We start from the raw sequence: 17,228 nt of genomic DNA on the forward strand, positions 1-17,228 counted from the left end.
AGGGGTGATAAAAATGGAAATTAATAAGCAATTCTTACAAAGTATGTGAAATTTCTATATTTATAAAAATGTGTCTAAATGCAACATAATCTCAGATATACAAATTTAAATTTAGTATTTCTGAAAAGTAACTCAGAACTGTAGTTTTTTTTTCCTGTTTTGTTTTTTAAACTACTTAAATGAAAAACAGAAAAAGCAATTTTTCCACGAATGCAATAATGAAAGTGATCCCAGAACTTAATGACCATCGTAAAAACAGAGCTTAATGGGTGATATTTCTGTTCTAAAAGTGGAAAATCGGCTTAACAAACCTGACATACCAAACATCAAGTGAACAATGAGAATTTTTATAAGCCTAACAAACAAAATCACTATCAGTTAAAAGGCTTCTGGAGGTGGAAATTCTGGCTACAGCTGAGTGCAGAGGAGGGGCAAGACAGGTTCCACCCACTTTCATGAGTTTCATCAAATACTGGACCTACTCAAGGGTAGAGAGAAAAGGCAACTTTCAAAAAGGAGTATATTCACTACCAAATGTAAAATAGATAGCTAGTGGGAAGCAGCCGCATTGCACAGAGAGATCAGCTCAGTGCTTTGTGACCACTTAGAGGGGTGGGATAGCGAGGGTGGGAGGGAGACGCAAGAGGGAGGAGATATGGGGATATATGTATATGTATAGCTGATTCACTTTGTTATACAGCAGAAACTAACACACCGTTGTAAAGCAATTATACTCCAATAAAGATGTTGAAGAAAAAAAAAAAAGGAGTATATTATTAAATGAGGCGTTTACTACACTCCTTCCTAAGAGCACCAGGTGGGGAACACATTTTCTAAACTAGATCTAGGAAGTGGAATGTGGTGGAATCAATCTGTCCTCCTCCCCTTAAGGGCTGTCCAATGGTTAATGAATTAAAAAAAACGACTAAATGAAAACAAATCCCACACACACTCCCCTGCCCAAAAAAAAAGGAAAAAAAACAAACCTAGATATCCCAGATTACTCAACAGAGTGGAACCCGGGAACAGCTTCAACAACCCAAATTAGTCTGTTACAGAGTCATCACAAGCATGCCTTGCTTTTAAACAAAAAAAATAATAATAATAATTTTTTTGAAACAACAAAACAAAAACTAATTTAGCTAACTGCTAAACCTAGTCCCCAGAAGCAACTATAAAGCTGGACAAAATCCACAAAAATAAGGGCTCTGGAAATCAACCAAAGGCAAACAGCCATGTGAGAAGTGTTTATGCTCCCAAGCTGCTGAACTTCAGGCCAGAACAGTGGAAATCCGTGGCGTTCTGGCCTGGGGCTGCACCCCTCTCCCTCTACTCCATTCTATTCCATTTACAGTAGAACCCTCCCCATGAAATTCTTACATATTAATCTAGGAAAACACGTGCAGAATCTGTATGCTGAAAACTACAAAACCCTATATGAAAATCAAATATGATACATGTATGTTCTTGGATTAGAAGATTACACATTGTTTTCAATTCTCCCAAAATTGGTCTATAGAATCAATGCAACTCCAATAAAAATCCCAGCATGATTATTTATAGATATCTGACTAGAAATAATCATGCTGACTCTTAAATTTACATGGAAAGGCATAAGAAAAAGAATAGCCAAAAATGATTTTGAAATAGAACCAAGTTGGAGGATTTACACCACCTGATTTCAAGACTTACTGTACTATAAAGCTACACTAATCAAGACTGTGTGGTACTGGCAAAAGGACGGACACATGTATCAATGGAACAGAATAGAGTCCAGAAATAAACCCACACAAATGTGTTCAACTGATTTTTTGACAAAATGCAAAGTAAACTCAATAAAGAAAGGATACGCTCTTCAACAGATAGTGCAAGAACCACTAGATAACCAGATGTATTATAACATATACCTCTACCACCTCACATCTTAGAAAAACCCTAACTCAAAATGTATCATAGACCTAAAACTATAAAACTTTTAGAAGAAAATATCATTGTAAACTTGGGTTAGGCAAAGAGGTCTTAATCATGATACTTAAAGCACAATCCATAAAAGAAACAACGGACACACTGGACTTCATTAAAATTAAAAGGTGTTGTTATGCAAAAGACACTGTTAAAAGAAAGGCCACACCTGGGACAAATTATTTGCAAATCACATTATTTGTCAGAGGACATGTTTCCAGAATATATAAAGAATCTTGTTTCAAAATTCAATGATAAGAAAACAACCTAATAAAAAAATGGGCAAAAGATTTGAAAAGATACTTTACTAGAGAAAATTTATGGAAAGGAAATAAGCCAATGAAAAGATGCTCTACACCACCAGTCATTAGGGAAATGCAAATTGAAACCATGAGGAGACAACATGACTACATTAGACTATTATACTTACTAAAATAAAGAAAAACAGACACTATCAAAAGTGCAAGTAAGGATGTGGAGCCCCTGACAATCCCATCCATTGCTGGTAGGGATTCCAAAGTTGTACAGCCACTCTGGAAAGCAGCCTGGCAATTTCTTAAACATTAAATAATATATACCTACCATATGACCCAGTCATTCCACTCCTAGGAATTTATCCAAGAGAAATGAAAACTTATATTTATACAAAAACCTGTATGTAAATGTTTATAGCAGACTTATAAACGGCCAAAACTGGAAACCCAAACATCCTTCAAAGAGTGAGTAGATAAGCAGACCATGGTATAGCCAATACAGTGAAATACTACTCAGCAATGAAGAGAAACAAACTATTGATACTCACAACGAGAGATGAATTTCAAATGCATTATGCTAAGTGAAAGAAGCCAGACTCAAAAGACCCAAAAGCCCGACGACATACACACTATATGCTTCCATTTATAATGATATTCTAGACAAGGCAAAGTTATAGAGACAAAGAGCAGATCAGTGTTGCCATGGGTTAGGACTAGGGGGAGGGGTTGAATATAAAGGAACAGCACAAGGAAATTTGGGGGAGGTGATGGAACTTTCTGTATCTTGAATGTAGTGATAGGACTGTAGTGGTACCTGTTAAAACTCTTAGAACTGTACACCAAAAGGAGTGAATTTACTATATATAAGTAACAAAAAAAAGCAGCCTGGACTTTCCCTAAGAAACTGCAAGTACAAATAAGTACAAGTTTCCTTTAATGAGAAGAGTATTATAAATCCACATAAGTCAAAAACTCCTAAAAAGTGGCCATTGGACAGCTTGATGGGTCTAGACCCTCCTGTATACTAAAACACTTCAAATTCTACACTTACTAGGGGTAGAGATTAAGCACTACAGAAGCGTAAGCTTTGCAGAAGATGGCCCACCTCATGGACAGAAAAGACCCTGTAAGTCAGCACGGACCTAAGGGCTATACTGAATTCCCCATTATGAGCAAGTAAATTATACCAAGAGTTTATAACCTACTCATTGGTTGGAATTAATTAATTACTGACTCTTATTCCTCCTGAAATTTTTTCTGACACAGCTGGTTTATTTACAAACTGTGACTTCAGATGTTACCTTGTGCTTGTTAGGAATTTCCTATCAGGTTCCAGAGAATTAAAAAAAGGGAGAGGAGGAGATTTTTCCCTGGTGGTGCAGTGGTTAAGAATCCACCTGCCAGTGCAGGGGACACGGGATTGAGCCCTGGTCTGGGAAGATCCCACATGCCACGGAGCAACTAAGCCCGCAAGCCACAACTACTGAAGCCTGTGTGCCTAGAGCCCGTGCTCTGCAACAAGAGAAGCCACCGCAATGAGAAGCCCGCGCACTGCAACGAAGAGTAGCCCCTGCTCACTGCAACTAGAGAAAGCCCACGCGCTGCAACGAAGATCCAACGCAGCCAAAAAAAATTAGTAAAATAAATAAGTAAATACATAAAAATAAATTAAAAAAGGAGAAGAGGGATTTCCATTTCCCCATTTTCTAGGACACTTACTTGCGTTTTCACTAAGTATGGGAATATATCAGTTTGGCAGCCAGAAATAAAACCAGATTCATTCATTATTATTCCACAAAGAACAAAATCTATAAACAAATAAAAAATCTTAGCTGTAAGCTTTTCATGGATGGATTATCAAGTCCACAGAAATGTCATGACATCATCTATTTGGCATTCCTTTTTCTTTTCTCCAGGATTTAAATGAGACAGGAACCTGTATAATAATGATCCTGTGGGCATCTCAGGCAGGAGGCTAACAAGAGAAGGGGGAAATACAATGGCTCCTGGGCTTTTCAGTTTCCTCGGCACACGTCCCAGCCAGTGAGCCAAAGCTCAGCTTCCTTCAGACTGAGGAGCTGCTGCTTCCGTGCTTTTCTGTGACACCCTCCTGCCTTCAGGCCTGACCTTTCTTTTAAAAAAAATACAAACCTTACAATGGGAGAACCGTGACTCTATGATGCTTTAAGACAGTCATGGGTTATTTGATTCCGAATAAACAACGTATTAAAACCTAAAAAATAGGAGAAAACTCCACGACTCTAAATAAATGGATTAATGAGCTGTCTTAAAACACCATGGGGAACATATTATGCTAATCAAGTTGATCAAGGAGAGCTTAAAATTCAGGAGACAGCCTGAAATTTGAAAATGTGGAGAAAGGCAGAACTTAAGTTTTCACAGAAAGAAGTCTAAATTTTTAAAAAGAAAGCTGTGACTTAACAATAAGGATGACAGAAAGGAGGGAGAGTGAGTGTCTGAACTGGGCACGGAACCAGGGCTGGGGTGACACGTGAGTGGCAGGAAGCAGCCGTCTACGCCAACCTGGCCGCCCCGACAGGGCCGCCCCTCAGCTGCCCCGGCTCCAAGAGGGGCTGCCTGGGAGTCAGCCCGGCTGAGGGCGAGGACGTGTCTGCCAACCTGGCTACGCAGTCCCCACTCTCCGTTCTGCTCCGACAATTTGGAAGTTTTGAAACGTTCTCTCCCCAAAATCAAAATCAAAACAAGTTCTTTAAAAACAAAGTTCCCATCTCCTCAAAAAGTTTCAGAGAAACACAAACATAAAACAAAGCAAAGCACAAAATAAAGTTTTAAGGAGAATAACTCTCTCATCCTAAGGTTGCTAATCCTGGCTGAGGATGAGTTAGTCCGCATCTCATCACGTGAGCACGGCGAGCTCTGGAATCACATTCACATCCCTTCTTAGCAGAGCTGAATGGGGGCTGGCGCGTGTCTCTGAGTTGAGAGAGCACGTGTGCGACGTGCCCGGGCGCACGTGACGCCTGGCACGTGGGGACAAACTTCACCACGTGCTGGACCGCCTGAGCGGGCGCTGCCATCCGGCTGGTGAGATGCTCAGTCCCTCTCTAAACTATGTATTTCACCTCCTGCTGAGTGAGGACTAAACCCTCTCCGGTCCCCGGGGTCCCCGGCCTCCGCGGACGCGCTCTTCCTCCTCCGCGGGCCCCTCGAGTCTCCTCACGGGCCGGTGAGTGTGTCCGTGCCCCCTGCACTTCTCTCAGAGGCTGTTCTAGCTCCGACCTTCTAAGTCTTACTCTCATCTTCAACCCTTTCCTTTCTATACGTATAGTTTCATTCTTCTAAACGTTTTCCAGCTGCATACGGAAACTTTCTGATCTCTACATAAAGCTCAGCTTCTTTACAAACTTTTATTCCACGACAAATACACGCTTCCTGAGTACTAACATTCCAGTTTCTAGATCAGGCTGGAGATTGAAAAAATCAGTTCTCAGAACAGACACAGGAACAAATACCCTCCAAGTGCACATTTACGAGGGGCTCTGGTAGCACGGTGCGTTACTCACTACAAGATTACTTGGGGTGGGGGAGTGGGGGGAACATGGCGTTTAAATAAATAAGGAAAGGGAGAGGGTAATAATCAATGATAAATAAAAATATTTAAATATCAATAGTCACCAGAATAATGGAGTAGAAAACTTGGTAGCTTCCTGCACTAACACTTAGAAGCTCTATGGCTTCTACAGCTGATGTTTACAGACCTGTAATGAAAATGACACAGCTGGACTACGTAACGTGCTTACATCATTTGGGTCATACATTTTAACTTCCATTTTAGACTATTTGGATTATTTCTATTTTTTTCAAGGGTCATTTTTCACATTTAAAAAAATGCATATATTTCTTTATAGGAAGGGGTTAGCAAATAAAGACACAATGATTGGAAAGGGTGTAGCAGTAAAGACACAGTGACTTTGCCAGAATTCAAGATACATACGTATACAGGAACTCTAACAGAAAATTTTATGACATGTTCTTGTTAGGTGTTCAGGTAACTTCCAAATACATGTACAATGTATATATATGTATATGGCTATCTTTAGCTGCTGTTTCCAAACCCCTACATCTTGTTCCACTAGAGGATGGAAAATGCCATTTCTGATTTACATTAGGACGCTCTAACCGGAGTCTTTTTACTTGTCCTGAGTTCAGTGTCGCACACACTCACCTGTGACTTGCTTATCTGGAAGAGAAGGGATTGGAATGGCTGACCCAAACTTTACCAGTAGACGCTCATATAACCAGTCAAAGTGCTTATACCTGTGGTTTACAGATCGATTAGTGTTCTACAAAATAAGGAAAGAGAAAAACGTTACCAATGCCAACTACAGGAAATGAAGAAAAAAGCAAATTGTTACTAGTGATGCAAGCATGATTCTGCTTTGATAACTTGGATACTTACAGTAGGTGTTAACTGATATTCAATGTAGCTCTTCAGACCGTACATTTTGGAGCCTTTCCTGGGATCTGCTACCACACAGTCAAATGTAGAGGTAGGATAAACCCACATTGGGCCATAATCTCCAACCTACACAACATTGCAGGGAGAGTTAATTTTGTTACATGGAAAAATAGTAAGTATAATCGATATAAAGCATCAAATGATTCTTTTTAGGACTACAAGTCCTTAGGAGGGTCATTTTTGCTCTTCTTTGGGCAGTTATTTACATAAATGCTCTCTGTTCCTACTAAGGTTATATTTAAAGGACACACTTAATGGGAGAAGCCCTTCTGCTCCCATGTGGGCATCGCAGGCCATGGAGAGATGCCGATCTGCCTTTCCTCTAGAGAGATGGAACACACTGTCCAGCTGTCTTAGTTCTATGTAATGAGGGGCTAGTTTTTAAAAATTTCAAATCTATTGCAGACTAAGAGTTCTGTGAAATATAAAATTACACACTTGGATGTCTCAGCAATGCCAAATTGCCATCAAACTTCCTCCACACTTACTCTCATTTTCTGTATACCCTAATTCTTTATATAGTTCTAATTCTCTTTAAAGGTGAAAGGAGAAAAAAGTGAGGTGAGGTATGAAAGTTCAGAGGCTATTAGGTCAGGACGGTAAATGGGGCCCAGAGAATTTTAATAAGGGACTAAAGATCTCTGACAACAAGTTATTATGATTCTCCAAGAGGGAGCTCAGATCCAGAAAACTCTCTTAAAGCTGCAGAGCAGGAATCTTTAAAGGGGGCCTCTTGGGAACTTCCCTTAGTGACTGGGACCAAGAGAGGTGACTCTGATCAACTAGGGCCCAATATCCACAGGGTCACATTTTGTTAGTGGGTAGGGTACTGCACCTTAAAAGCAAAGGACCAGGTCTCTACTTTCTCTTGGTTTTCTGAAGGCTCAATGGCTTTCCTCAGCTTCCTTTTCCACATAGGAAGCCCACACAGGCAAGCCTGCCTATGGGCCCAGTTTCACCTAAAACGTGTGGGACAACTCAAACACGGGGGTCTTCTAGCTCTGTTCCAGGACTCTCCTGCTGATGACAAAGTCCCCTGTGAGAATCTGAGGGGCAGGGCCATGGGCTCTTAATTCTGTGGAGTTAAAGAAAAAAACTAAAATAATCTCTAACCTAACCACTCAGAAGATAATTATCCCAAGTGTGCTTTGAGGGAAGAAGGATAAAAGGGCTCTGGGTCACAACCCTTCTCTCTGGAGTTTTCTAGGATTTCAAGCTTTTCAAAGAGGTAGGAACAAGTAATATAAAAAATTCAGTATCATTCTTGCAATTTTATCGAGTTTCCCAGGACCCAAAGATTATAGAATAAGACCAGACCTTTCCTCCTTGAGTCCAAGGTGATTATATTCAAGGCGGCTTGCCCTCCTGCCCTGCCCTCAACTTACAGTACAGGATTAAATCAACGGGGTCAGAAGATAGCTATAGTTCTCTTTGCCAGAATTTCATCTGGAAATATACAGCTAGATAACATTTAGATAGAAAATCTATCAGCAATCAACATTTAGGTGAAACCACAGAGCCTGTGTCATGTTATGCAATAAGCTATTCAAAGACAGATAAACTTAATGGTGCCATTAACTCCCAGCTTTTATGTACTAGTTCCTTATCACGACTCGACAGCTGGTTTATTGAAAGAAAACTATTACCAACATAGTGGAAAAGGCAACTTATTCTGATAACATGCATGTACTTCGCCAAGGTAGAAACCTAAATATTTGAATTGGGTTTTTTAGCTAAATATGTATGGCTAGTAGAAAAAGAGCATGTAAAAGATACTTCAAGATACTTTAGAAAAATTATTAAAAATACGTATGTACTATGGGTGTTGTTTGTTCAATTACTAACATTCTGAAAGATAAAAGTAAAGAATATCTAAACAATATAATAATGGGCATTAATTCATGCCAATTATTTTTAGTACTCTTAAAATACTAATACACACTGTCAGTTACTTACTTCGAGCATTAAACGTGTTTAAAAATACTTTCCAAATGACTAATAACCCTCTTAGCTTTAAGGTATTATAAAAGAGCTTAATCAGAAACAAAGCAAAAAAAAAAAAAAAAAAGAACAAACTTACAATGATAGGAATTTTCTCTTTGGGTTTTGCTAGTTGCTTGGCCAACAAATACTGTTCCATTCCAGGTTTTGCAAATCCAGGAAATCTAATCATGAGGATAAATGCTTGTGAGTCTTATGCTTTTCCTTATAAGAATTCTACAGCTCTCATCCACATTTACTTAATACGACAGTTTGAACTTGTTCTGTCTTTCAGATGTACTAGAACTAGGAAACTATGGTAAATGAAACCTGATGTAATCAGATTGTTCAATGGCCAATTAGTCATTTAATTAAGCTTTATCTGGTAAGAGGACAGTTTGACTCCAGAAGGTGTGATATTTATAGGCACTCTATTTGCTTGATCTGAGACACTCTATCACCACACAGAGTGAAGGGCAGACTAGAAAATGTCCCCCAGGTACAGAGGTAGAAAGTACTGAGCACATCAATTTGAGATGACCACATGGGGTGAAGGCCACATGCTGGCATTTTCATATTCAAATTAAAGCTGCCTTTCAACATTCTCCCTCGGGAGGCCACAATTATCCCAAAGAAACCGACACTGTTCATAAGTACTTGTGCCATTTTCTTTGGGAACTGCCTTCAGAACCAGTTTACGAGACACACACAAAAAAACAGTCTCCTTAGTAAAGACACTCTAAATATAATAAACTTGGCTATTTCCAGAAATCAAATCTACATCCGAAGCAAAGTTCTAAAACTGAAGAAAAGCTGGAATAAATGCATGGCCATCCAAAGGGCTACTTCTAAAGAAGACAAGATTAATCTGGGTTTTAGATTTTTTTTTTTTTTAATAAACGGGGAAAAAATCCTCAGAAAGCAAAATACCTAAAATAGGAAAAGAAATCTTATTTCTACAAAAACCAGCTGTCTTACTTATGATTTCATTCCTATACCAAGTTAAAGGCCAATGTGATGCTCTCAGGGGCTCACATCTTTTCCTTCATTCCAGACTGACCTCCCTCCATTCTCTTTTCCCTGGACCTGCTTTAAAACACAGCTCATACAACAGAGTAAAAGAGGTGTCTAGGAGCTTGATGGCCTTGGGTTTGAATTTCAAGTGCAACACTTAATAGCTATGTGACTTTTAGAGCGTGTCTCCTTATGTGAAGAATGGGACCAATACGACTTAGCTTTAAGGTGGTAAGGGAATTAAATGAAAAGATTTAAATAAAGAGTTATCTATATAAATCTAAAGACCCTAGTACGTACTCAGAAATTAAAATGATTTCTAATGACGCCATCAGCTCTTTGGAAGTATTCCCTACAGCCTCAGGTGGAGCTTTCTCTGTGCTGCTTCGATGTTCTGAGCATATTTTTGCTCTTCAGCTTATTGTGCTGCAATTGCCATCATCCGTTTGCACATCACAGCAGACTAGAAGTACCTTAGAGAAAGCATTTGTATTTCCAGGACCTAGAGGAATTATGGGAATATACTAAATGCTTAATGAATTAATGGGCTAACCCGGAACACTTTCATTAAAGAACCTACACTTTTGCTAGAAAACGCTGATGGAGAAATTGGGGCATTACACATAGCAACAATTCCTTGACTAGACTGTAAGCTTCTGAGTGCAGAGAGCACAAGTCATGCTTCTTTTGGTATCTTAGTGACCACAGCAAAACTCTAGAGCTGACTATGCACGCATTTAATACTTACTGAACAGCAGTGCAATTGACTAATTCTTTCAGTATTATCAAGATGTGTTCTTGTAGCGCTCGAGTATACTTAAATGTCTCACCTCTGTTTCTAGCACAAGGTTTATGCTCCATGACTGGAATATAGCTGTCACATAAAATGGATTAACCGCTGAAAAGTGTCAACATTATGACATAGCATGAGTGTGTTTTGTGTTTGGTAATTGCAATCATTGTTGCTTTTGTTGTGGTCATCCATTTACAATGCTTGGTGTCAGTCTATCTCTTGTAAAAATAAAATACAGTGCGTGTGTGTGGAAAAAAAAAAAAGAAATATTCAAAAACCTACATGAACCTATAATTCCTATAATTCCCGAAAAGACACAAAATAAGACTTAAATATCCCTTGTTCTTGGTTAGGACATCTCAGCATCATCAAAAATCTCAATAAAAATACTTTTTTATAGAGCTAGACAAAAGTTCATAACAGAACATCTAGGAAAATGATGAAAACGAACAAGCAGTGAAGAGGGACTAGTCCTACGAGATATTAACATACTAAACATTACAAAGCCTCTATAATTAAAAGTATGTGGTGTTGGTATGTAACAAACAGATCATCCAAAGGAATAGAATTTAAACTCCAGAAATACACCCAACTACACGCAGAAATCTCATGTATGATAAAGGGGATATTTAGAATTACTGGCGCAAAAAAGTGGTCTTATTAATAGTGTTACAACAATTATATAGCTACTTGGGGAAAAAAAATAAGATCCGTACACAAGAATAAATTCCAAGTGGACTAGACATCTAAGTAGAAAAATAAAACCATACAAGTGCTAGCAACAACAAAAAAATGTTTACAACTGTTATAAGTAAGTCATTTATACATTAGTCTAGTTAAATAAAAATATGTAGGGTTTAAACGGCTCCCAGCACCACAGAAAGCGAGGGATTCCTCAAAGGTGCAGGTGCATATTAGGACTCCTTCAATTTGGTTTCAACCTAGACTGAAATTTTAGAGCAGAAAGAATTCTTAATTAAAGCCAATCCTTCACTTTAGAGATGAAGAAAGTTGAGTTTGAAACAGGTCATCCAGCTTCCCCACGATCATATAGCAAGCCAGAGGGCAAGCACGGAGCAGTGGAAACCACGGGAAAGCGGAGTCAGAGGCCTGGCACGAGCCAGAACCTCACGAACTAGCTACGAAAACTCAAAAATTCAGCGAGTCATGTTTGTCTCACAGGTTCTGCTTCCTCATTTTCAAAATGGGGCTGAGGGATACATTATATTAAAATGGGTTTTAAACATACTTCGTATTTAGGTTTAAAGAACAACTGAGGGTAAGGTACGTCACTACAGGCCATATTGGGAACTTCAAATCTCACTCTAAGAAATAGGATACAGTCAATAATGACTGATTGTATTATGCATGCAACTCAGTATGAAAATACACAATGGAAGAAACTGGACAGAAATGCAGGAAAAGTGTGAGCTAAAAGATAACTCATTTAATTACCAGATGGTATTTAAATACAAAGGAGAACTTGCAGGGCTCATTAAACGTATACACATGTACATCGAGACCTAGAAACTTGGTATCTAGATATATATCAAACATGTTTACAATTTTTTTCCAGACATAGATTAACATTCCTTGATATCTGCTTGGAATCATGAACTTGGAACACCGAGAAAAAGTATGAGTAATTTTAGAAAAACTATTTTAAATGTAACTGCTGTAAGAAGAGTACTTGAAGATAAATCATATGGAAGTCACAGAACTACATCTCCTTCAAGCTACACCGGTGTAAACTACAGACTCATCCAGAACTCTCTACTAGGGAATTCCATAGGGCTGTGTCCATATTCACCCTTTCCCACATGCTTTCCTGCTAAGCACTGTTTCTACAAGGACCGTTCAAAACATTTTTTAAAAAAATATAAGAATAATCTAAGTGAAAACAAAGTCTTAAACTCATTAAACATAGTAGTTGAGAGTGTGCTCAGGAAGCTGAGGGACTGGACTGGAGTCCCGACTAGGTCACTTACCACCTGTGTGAACTTGGGCAGTTACTTAACCTCTCTGGGCTTCATTTTCCCAGAGAAAACAGAGATTATATGTACCACAAAAGGGATACGAGGGTCGAGGGTCGCATGAGAGAATACACACAAACTGCTTTGCACAAAGCCTGGCACGTGGTAAAAGAGCAATAAACAGTAAAACGTTTAAAAGGAAGCTATCATGATTATTTTTAGCTTTCCTGTGACAACAGCAATAAAAACCTTAATATGTCATGAGTTAATAAAGGTAAAAAACAGTATTTAGCAGATCATTAAATGGAACATATATTTCACTTTAAAATGAAAAAAAAACTTTTAAAAAGGAAGCTTCCAAGCTAAGAGCCAAATAAAAAATAAGCATGATCAAACTGCACCCAAAACTTTGTAGACCACTGAAAAGAGAAAAAGCCTCTCTGTATCTTGTACCCGTTTCCACAGAGAGCGCACGCTGCCCCAACCCCCTTACACCTACTTGTTAAGCGGCAGCTTCATGGAGGAGGCGCCGGCGCGGCTGCCTCCTCGCGGGGCCCCGCCTGCTTCCGCGGCCTCTGAATCCTTGAAGTAGGGAGACGACGCCTTGGGCTCATCCCAGTCTTCATCCCAGTCATCGTCGTCGCCAGTTGCTGGAGGTGGGCACAGAGGGTCGTCAGTAGAGAAAGACAGAAGAAAGATGGGAGGACTTCATCTTCTGGGGGGGGTCAGAATTATACTAAAGATGTGAGGAGTATAGGCTCTGTAGTCAGACGGTTTTGGGGCTTGAAGATTCGGCCTTTTAGCACAAAAGACAAGTTAGAAACAACTTCAAAAGGGCTGTTAGTCCAAGTAACTTCAGATAAATGCCAACTATAAAAACACTCTGTGGTATATAGGGAAGGCCTTCTAGAGGCCTATACGTTGATAAATCTAGCTTTATAAACTTGCAAATAAGCAGATCAAATACCCTTTAAGCCAAAAGACTGGGGAGGACAAAAGGATGATAGAGTTGTTTTGTTTTTTTTTTTAACATCTTTATTGGAGTATAATTGCTTTACAATGGTGTGTTAGTTTCTGCTTTATAACAAAGTGAATCAGTTATACATATACATATGTTCCCATATCTCTTCCCTGTTGCGTCTCCCTCCCTCCCACCCTTCCTATCCCACCCCTCTAGGTGGTCACAAAGCACTGAGCTGATCTCCCTGTGCTATGCGGCTGCTTCCCACTAGCTATCTATTTTACGTTTGGTAGTGTATGTATGTCCGTGCCACTCTCTCACTTTGTCACAGCTTACCCTTCCCCCTCCCCATATCCTCAAGTCCATTCTCTAGTAGGTGTGTGCCTTTATTCCTCCTGTCTTGCCCCTAGGTTCTTCATGACCTTTTTTTTTTTTTCCTTAGATTCCATATATATGTGTTAGCATACGGTATTTGTTTTTCTCTTTCTGACTTACTTCACTGTGTATGACAGACTCTAGGTCCATCCACCTCACTACAAATAACTCAGTTTCATTTCTTTTTATGGCTGAGTAATATTCCATTGTATATATGTGCCACATCTTCTTTATCCATTCACCTGTCGATGGACACTTAGGTTGCTTCCCTGTCCTGGCTATTGTAAATAGAGCTGCAATGAACATTTTGGTACATGACTCTTTTTGAATTATGGTTTTCCCAGAGTTTTAAAAAGGAATTGTTTAACACTAATAATAATAAAGGTGAGAGAAGGACAAGGGGGTGGAGGAGAAAGAGAAAGAAACGAGAGAGAAGTAGTAACTGACCAGCATCAGGAGCCTAACATTCTAACAATAATCTCTGTGTCAGATGAGGTGCTGCCGGCTTTCCTCCCTCCCTCCCTTCCTCTTCCACTGTTCTGTGCCTCTGTCTCCACCTCTGATGGCCTGAGAAGTCCCTTTAGCATTAGGCAGGAAATTGCCCTGGGATCTCCACCCTAAGAGTGCCACCACGAGAGGCCCAGAGACAAATGCCAAAACGAAAAAAAGAAGAGAATAGAAGGTACTAGAAGGATCTGGGCCAAGAGTCCTGGAGCCACGCCAAGTTACTACAGAAGCAGATGTCAGCAGTCTAGTCTCAACGTTTCTACCCAGCCCGCGACTCCTGGTCCTGCAGCGGCCCAGCTCCCGTCTATGAGTGGGAGCTGGAAACCAGCACCTGTGCCCTTTATGGCTCCTGCCTGCAAGTCTCCTGCTGTTTAGCACATTCAGTTCTTGGCAAAATCTGCTCATACAGGGATCATTAAAAAATAATGGGTGGATCTCTTAGTTTCAGAACAGACATAAATCGCCTTTCTTAATTCCTGAATTGTTTCTCCTTTTAGAAATTCCTCTTTTGCCTCAGTATTTCCATTAAGAACCTGGGAGTCAAACAGGTAGTTAAGGAAAAGACAGAACCGCTACGTTAGAGGTCATAAACCATGTGACCATAAACCACTGAATGTGGCGATGAACCATATTCAATCCGTGTGCACGTTTTTTTGGCCCAAATGTGTGTTAGTAGCTAAGATTTTAAAGTGGCAAGATGAGACGAAAATCGAGATTTCTAGTCTCTCTGGAACTGTGGTGGTCCAGGAACACTAGTGCAGTTCTCCTGCAACGGCATCAACCCACCGGCTAGAGCACAGCTGCCCACCTCCGTCTTCTGCAGCCCCGCCCCACAGGGTCGCGCTGTTGTTCTGCTTTACGAACCTGGCCCCTGCAAGCATTTGCATTTGTGACTCCTTGACAGGTAACTGAGAGTGGACTAAAGACCATAATTAAAACCTACCTACATTTTGACCCAGAAAAATAAGTTTGCTATTAGTGAATAAGAGCACCTGAGAACAGTTCCTTTGATTAAATCTATTTTAACTCCGACGCCCTTTAAGGGTGGGTGGGCTCCATCACCAGCAGAGCCCTCTTCCTCACCTGGTCCCTGGTAGGCCTGGGGGTGACCAAAGGCAGTGTCCCAGTTGTTGGAGGTGTTTCTTTGGGCTGCAGTCCCCTCGGGCTTGGCTCCCCAGCCATCCGAGCTTTCCCAGTTTCCAGATTTGGAAGCATTCCAGGCTGACCAGGGGTCATTGCCACTGCTGACCTGATGTTAGGGGTAAAAAAGGAGAGCGTATTCGTGACTTCTAGAAAGCATTACTCAATTCAGTAGGAATCACGTAACAATTGAATTGGGGTGCTGAAAAAACGGATAGAAATTTAAAACAATTTAAAATTTAAATAATGAAATTTTAGAAACATGTAGGAAAGCACAAAAGACAGGATCAACCGAATTTTACTGTTAACAGTTTGCCATATTTGCTTAGGAACTTTACAACCAATAACAAAGAAACTCCCTTTCTTTTTCCTTCCCCCAAGTAACTACTTTTCTGAACCTGTTCTCATTCCTGTGCACGTTCTTACACTTCCACTGCGTATGTAACGGAATATGTAACGTATTCATAAATAACAAATGCTTTATATTTTTCAAACTGACCTGAACAACACTGTACTGTATGTATCTCTTTGCAAGCTGTCTTTTTCTTTCACTTAACATTACGCTTTTGAGATTATACTTGCTGGTAAGAATATGTTCTATTCACTTTCACTGCTTGATAGTAATCAGTTGTATTTTTAACTGTTTTAATTTTTATTTGAAAAGGTAATATGTTCCCAGTAAGAAAAAATTCAAATAGTATAAAAAGATATGAAATTTTAAAAATATTCCTACCACCTTAAAATGCCAGTCATTCTCTCCTAACAAATTCCTTGTCTATACTTAAACATGCCATGCAGAGAGAGCCTTTTTGCTTTTAAACATATTATGTGAGCCCAAATTATACTTTCTGCTCTGCACTTTTCTTTTGTTTTTCCATTTAATAGCCTAAAACATTCTCCTAGGTACAGCAGCACATGGATGACATCATTCTTTTACATGACTCCATAGAATTCCACTGTATTTATTTCCCATCATCTAAACAGCATATGCTGATGCTCATTTATCTTGTTTGCAGTATTTTGCTACTGTAAATAATGCTGCAGTGCACATCCTTGTACATCTTTCCTCACATGTCCAATAGATGTATGTGAAATTCCCAGAAGAAAAATTGCTGGGCTAATACAAGTGTGCACTTAGAGTGGATAGATTCTGTCAAACTGCTTTCCAAAGAGATTGTACAGTCACATTCCTATACTCCTACTACACGCCAAGGGGTGGTGTCTTGCATAAAATGGGGCTACCATACTCCAAAACTATTTAAAAAATATTTTCTCCCATTATTCCTTAGCATAATTTTATAGTTTAATTATTAATATTATAAACAGAATTTTGGAGTGGGCAATACATGGCACCCAATATCAAGGAGTACTGCAGTAAGAGTACCTATAACCCACCTCCCACCCCTGGCTCACCCAGCCCTGAGGCAACCAGTTTTTTGTTTTTTGTTTCCTTAATTTTTAAATTTTAAATCTTCAACCTGTATGGAATTTACTTCAGTATATGAAAAAATATAGGAATCCAGCTTAATTTTTTCCTGTAGTCATTCTGTTGTCCTAACACCACTTAATGAATAATCTATTTTCCTCCACTGATCTGAAATTCACCTTTATCGTATACTGGACTTGGGCCTGTTTCTGGACTCTATTCTATCCTAGTAATCTATTCATACTAGTACCAAGCTACTTTGGAGTCCACTAGACAGAATACCGTTAGTACTTTACCATAACATCTTTTATTGGTTTAGTTTTACACGTGAACTTTAGCATC

At 39.5% G+C, this 17,228-nt stretch overlaps 1 protein-coding gene across 1 annotated transcript in view; it reads right to left on the bottom strand.

The window, feature by feature from the left end:
- The window catches only part of SNX9 (sorting nexin 9), a 92,839-nt gene that overhangs the window by 19,094 nt on the left and 56,517 nt on the right, over window positions 1-17,228 (bottom strand). Inside the window, 5 exon segments of the mRNA XM_082475558.1 lie at window positions 6,424-6,541; window positions 6,658-6,783; window positions 8,798-8,882; window positions 12,977-13,127; window positions 15,404-15,569. Of these exon segments, the coding sequence (XP_082331684.1) occupies window positions 6,424-6,541; window positions 6,658-6,783; window positions 8,798-8,882; window positions 12,977-13,127; window positions 15,404-15,569 (646 nt within the window).

This window comes from Balaenoptera physalus, assembly GCF_965194825.1.
Source record: "Balaenoptera physalus genome assembly, chromosome: 9".
Classification (NCBI taxonomy): Eukaryota; Metazoa; Chordata; class Mammalia; order Artiodactyla; family Balaenopteridae; genus Balaenoptera; species Balaenoptera physalus.